A 5,778-nucleotide genomic window follows, 5' to 3' on the forward strand; every position below is an offset into this window, starting at 1 on the left:
TTACGAATATTAGTAATACCACAGAAAACCAAATACAGATATTAATACTACAGCTGAATCTCCCAGACCCGAATGCCATTCGGGATCAGAATTTCCGAATTGCATTCGGTAGCTCCCGAATGCCATTTGGGTCTGGGAGCCTCAGCTTTAGTAATATGTGTATATCGCTCCCAGACCCGAATGGCGTTCGGTAAGCTCCTAAAATGCAGTTCGGAAATTTGTATCCGGAATTCCATTAGGATATGGAAGCCAAATGATGGAAATACCCCCTATTTGCTCTGAGCCCATGGGCCCAACAAATTGCTCCTCCCTTCGTTCTGAACACTTAGGCCTATGGAATTACTCATCACTTTACTCTGAGCTCCTGAGCCCATGAAATTGCTCCTTTCTTCACTCTGAGCACCTTGGCTCATGGAATTGTTCCTCCCTCTGCTCTGACATACTAGAGCCATGGAATCGTTCCTCCCTCTACCGAGATGCCAGACTCCTAAAAGGCACTAACCCACTCATTCCCATTTTTATTTTGAGACCTCTATTCCAGTTCTCCACTGGATGGGTCTTGAAACACATTCAGACCCATATCTTAATTCCCCACCCCTCCATTCTTTACCTGTATTTGAGCATCAAGGTCAAGGCGCCAGATGGGAGGCAGCAAGGGAAGAGCGTCTTCATGGCTTCCCTACACCAAACCTTCCAAACCCTTTTTCTTTCTCCTGTTCACTTTTTTCGTATTCTCTTTTATCTGTAAGCCTTACCTAATACATAAACTAATCTCCTCTTACCCTCTTCTAACAATCATTATGAAAACCCCCTTACACAAATATTAAAGCTCTGTACACGCTACATCCACCTTCTTCTACACCACTGTTTCACCCCTATAGGTGGTGTTCATCTGACTTTCAATCACTCCAAACCAAAAGGCATGTGTGTGCTGCAAACATTAATTTGTTAGCAATTTTTTTTTAAAACATCCCCAGTGATCGGTCATTAAACTATTCCTGACTCAGAACTGTCACCCATGCGCTATCCCAGACACTTATGGCAGCATGGAGGGGCTCGGTAAACTTAATGAAGAAAGTGTATGCTGGTTTGGTCAAGTTGTTCAACTCATAAAAGGTCAGGCGCCCATTATTATATTCCAGACTCATTCTGAATTTCCGACAGCCAAACTTAACGTTAAGATGGTTCTGTTTCTTGTCGTGCAAAGTAAAATATTGATTATTCCACTTGCAAAGGCTCCAGGACTTATTGTTTTTCCCAATAATGGCCTGATTCCCTTCCCTCTCAATGCTGGGATAGGCTACCCCCACCATCCAGTTGCCCGTTTCGCTAGTTTCTACCTCCCAATAATGACTATCACTCGAAAAAGTCTCAACGCTTAACACCTGATGATACTGAAATCTTTCAGACGTCATCGGGCGACCTTGGTTCACTAGCCACGAGGCAGTTTTGCGGTCATCAGAAATGAAAACATTGTTAGCCGCCGTTGTGATATCGAGGGTTATTTTTGCCTCTTTCTCCGGGAACAAGTTTTGTTTAAAGCTGCTGAAAATGTCAGATAGATCTTTATGTATTGTCATTAAAATACCAGACTCGTCCATGTCTTCTTCCATTGGCTCGCTTGGCTCCTGTAAATTGTCTTTATCCATACTTTCTATTTTTAAAGCTTGGTTGCTGCCCAGATTTAGTTCTTGCAAGATGGCGATAGGGTCGGTCATGCTGCACAGCTCCTCGATGTGATCCATCTTCCTGCAGAGCTCTTGCTTCTTCCTGTCTAGCTCGGAGATTTGCTCCATGAAATCATTCATCATTTTTTTCCTCCGAGCTTTGATCTCTTGCAGAGTTTTTGTCTTGAGCATCTCAAGCTGTTCTAGGATATCCTTAAAAATGGAAGTCACTTTGTTTTCGATTGCGATAAACTTACTCTCAAGTCTTTCCTTGGGCAGCTCCAAATCTCGAATGTTCTTCTGAAGGTCAGTTTTCTTGACGCTGAGTTCTTTGTGGACATTCATTAACTTTTCCTTCTTCTTTGTGCAGAAGTCATTTAGTAGCTCCATCTGGTGTCCCATGTGCTGTCCTGACAATGTACATGAAACGCACAAGTATTTAGCGTCTTCGGTGCAGTAATACATGAAAACTTGATTGTGAATGGGGCACCTTAGTTTTTTAAAGGAGGAGATGGGCTCACACAGGACGTGCTCGGGTGACTTGCTGTGGACTTCAAGGTGTTTTATACACAGAGAAGCTTCGCACATCAGACACGATTTAACGGCGGGCACAGAAAGTTCAATACAATACATGCAGTTAACATCTTCCTTCTGCGGCTTGCTTGAAAAATGCTCTGCAATGTTACGGAGAGTCCTGTTCCTTTGCAGGGCAGGCCGCTTCGTAAACTCCATTCTGCATTCTGGGCAGGAATACACTCCAGATGCCCTCTGGGTGTCCAGTGATTTATTAATACAAACCCGGCAGAAGTTGTGTCCGCATCTCAATGTCACGGGATCTGTAAAAATTTCCAGGCAGATAGTACAATTCAGCTCCTCTGTAACGGCTGCAGACGCCATAGCGGAGGTTAAACTGAAAGTAAAAGCTGCTACTGGCTTTATCAGGAAGTGTGGCGTTTTGCTCATAATTAACCCTTCACCATCTCAACTGCACTTTTTCTTTTGTAGCTACGTAAAAATAAGACACATATAACAGGTTTCTTACAAAAAGGTGAAGAGATAGCCCAGCCAGATAAAATGTACAAACAAAGGGCTTAAGTGTTACATTGTAACACATACACTAAGTTTTTTTATTCTATGAGTGGGCCTTTAAAGGAAAAGAGGTCACGGAGACATGGGTGTGACCTAAAAGGTTAACATCGTCCTTTATCATAAACACAGACGGAATATATACGGAAGATATTATGTATAATAATTGTAACTATAATGTTTTTTAAGATCTCCTGCTGGAAATTCCCCTCTGTTAAATATCCTCCTCTTGACATACATAGTTGCATAGTCAGGTTGAAAAAAGTCCATCGAGTTCAACCTAGAAATCAGAGAAGAAAAAAAAAGATATAGGGGGTTATTCACAAAGCTGCCGAAGGCAGCCGAGTGAATAAGGGTACGTTCACACCAGATGCAGTGGGTTCCGGTCCAATTCTGGCCAAAATGCACTGCATCGCATTGCGGCTGGCTCACTTTTTTGTGGGGCAGGAGGGGGCGTGGCGGGCCATTGAAGTGAATGGCACCGTAGCCACGCCCTCCGGCCGCAATGCGATCGCCCGCACGGGGTCGCAATGCACATTCTGCCGGCAGTCCGGTCCGGTGCGATGAAAATAGTGCTTGCAGCATTTTGATTGCACCGGACCAGACCGCCTGCACAATGTGCCTTGCAATCCCGTGCAGGTAATCACATTGCGGCCGGAGGGCGTGGCTACGATGCCATTCACTTCAATGGCCCGCCACGCCCCCCAAAAAAGTGAGCTGGTCGCAATGCGATGCAGTGCGTTCCGGCCAGAATAGGACTGGAAAACACTGCATCTGATGTGAACGTACCCTAACCCAGCCGAAGTGAAGTGAGCCGAACGCTGTTTTATATCAGCTAAAATCGTAAAGTCGTAAATCGGCTGCTGTACGGGCTATTGTGAATAGCCCGTACAGCAGCCCTTTGGCTGAAGGCAGCCTAAGGATCAGCCGAAGCTCCGGCTGGATCCTTCGGGCTCTTTAGTGAATAACCCCCATAGTGATTACTAGTGGTGTGACGTATTACGGAAAACATGTGTATCCTTTTTGTTTATTGCGCCAAACAGTACAAAATAGGGTGCGGTAAATCATTTTGGAAATTTTGTGAATATTAATAGGAAAAATGCACATTAAAATTAACCCTGGAGTGACTGGTTTCTTGATCCACACCATAAAAAGTGACACTACATGAATTAGTAGGGCACATGTCACTGTCAAGGCCCCATGTATATCAGAAATGTGGATGGTGCTCAAAAATAAAACATCTTTTATTCACGCATATTTGTCATTTATAAATAGCGATTGTTAAAGTGACGAATGTGCGTGAATAAAAGACGCTTTATTTTTGAGCACTATCCAGTGGTGTGCTGGGGAAATTCTGACATAGACCAGCCGCTGCTGCAGCCTATCACCTTATGATTTGCTGCAAAGTTATAGTTGCAGACTGATCACTTAGGGAGGGAAGAATGAGGTAATGCTTCCTCCTGTTTGAAGCGGACTGATGACATCATCTCAGCCTAGGCAATGTCACTCAACTGGTGCACAAGGATGGCTTTTTTTGAATGATTAAGGTGGAACTTTTTTGTAAAATGATACTGTTGCTGTATAGTGTGACTTGTCAAGAATGTATTCATGTAGACTTGGAAAATTGTAAAATTGATACACGGTCGGCTTTAAGGCCTCATTCACACGGGAAACGGCCGGCACGTACAGCTCTGTGCTACGCGCACGGCCATATCGGGCAGCTCCAGGGAAGGACAGGTGCTGCGTGTGATTAGTACGCAGCCCCTGTCCTTCTCTATGGGAGTACGCGGCCATACGCCGCCCTAGGCTCACCCCAAGTGCAGGTCCGTACAGGTGCGGGTGTCCTGGCTCGGTCGCAGACAGGATCCATCCTGTCAGCGTACAGGTACACTCATCCGCACCCGCATGGACGTGGGTGCGGGCAGTGTACGGCCGTGCACGCAGCGCGGAGGTGTACGCGCCTGCCTTTTTGGCGAGTGGATGAGGCCTTAAAGCCGTGCATCAATTTTACAATTTTCCATGTCTACATGAATACATTCCGGGCACAAAAACTTTCAATAAAATATATTCCTCAATACCCCCACAAATATAAATCCTCTTGTGTGCACTGAATGCCTTTGCAGTCATCACCTTGTAAAAGTCATAAAGACATCATCATTGTGCTGTACATAACCTTGTGTAGAGAGTAGAGCTGTAGGATGGACCTAGCAGGCTCCACCCACTACAGGAGGGGGCAGAGACATGACCAGTCACCCTGCACAATGAGAAAGAGCAGCAGTAACCGTTCTTTATTACAGAAGGGGCGGATACAAGACCAGTCACCCTGCACAAGGAGAGAGAGCAGCAGGGAGCGGTCTTTATTACAGGAGTGGGCAGAGGCAAGACCAGTCACCCTGTACAAGGAGAGAGAGCAGAAGTTACTGGTCTTTATTACAGGAGGGTGTGGAGACAAGACCAGTCACCCAGTACAAGGAGAGAGAGAGAGCAGAAGTTACTGGTCTTTATTACATTAGAAGGCGGAGACGAGACCAGTCACACTACAGAAGGAGACAGAGCAGCAGTGACCGTTCTTTTTCATTACAGGAGGGGGTGGAGACAAGACCAGTCACCCTGCACAATGAGAGAGATCAGCAGTGACCGGTCTTTATTACAGGAAGCTCCAGGTCTCACACGGGACTACTGCACACATCTGGAAGAAATACACAAAACTCACCAAGTTTCAAGGAAGAACACACATGACCATTAGTATTTAGACAATAGTTGCTTATCCCCGAGTTCAGCTTTGATGAAGCAAAAAAAACAAAACATATTAAAATGTTACATATAAAAATGACACATCAGTTTCAAATATGTATCATTTTTTGCATGCATGTATTTATTTTTTATATTAAAACGATTTAGCTTTTACAAAGCTTAGAAAAGTAACATCATTCTATAGTCTTGGATTCAATAGGAATCCTGTACATAGTTGACATTGTCCTTGCATGCCTGGCATTCAGCTGACATTCCTGGCTGCGTTCTGGCT

The 5,778-nt window shown here is 44.8% G+C and overlaps 1 protein-coding gene across 1 annotated transcript; it reads right to left on the bottom strand.

The window, feature by feature from the left end:
- Positions 1 to 992: 992 nt before the first annotated feature.
- On the bottom strand, positions 993 to 2,564 carry LOC108784734 (E3 ubiquitin/ISG15 ligase TRIM25-like). The gene has a single exon (XM_018553617.1). It carries the CDS (start codon positions 2,562 to 2,564, stop codon positions 993 to 995), a length of 1,572 nt encoding a protein of 523 aa, XP_018409119.1.
- Between the last annotated feature and the right edge of the window lie 3,214 nt (positions 2,565 to 5,778).

This window comes from Nanorana parkeri, unplaced genomic scaffold, assembly GCF_000935625.1.
Source record: "Nanorana parkeri isolate BGI_ZX_2015 unplaced genomic scaffold, ASM93562v1 scaffold126, whole genome shotgun sequence".
Lineage (NCBI taxonomy): Eukaryota > Metazoa > Chordata > Amphibia > Anura > Dicroglossidae > Nanorana > Nanorana parkeri.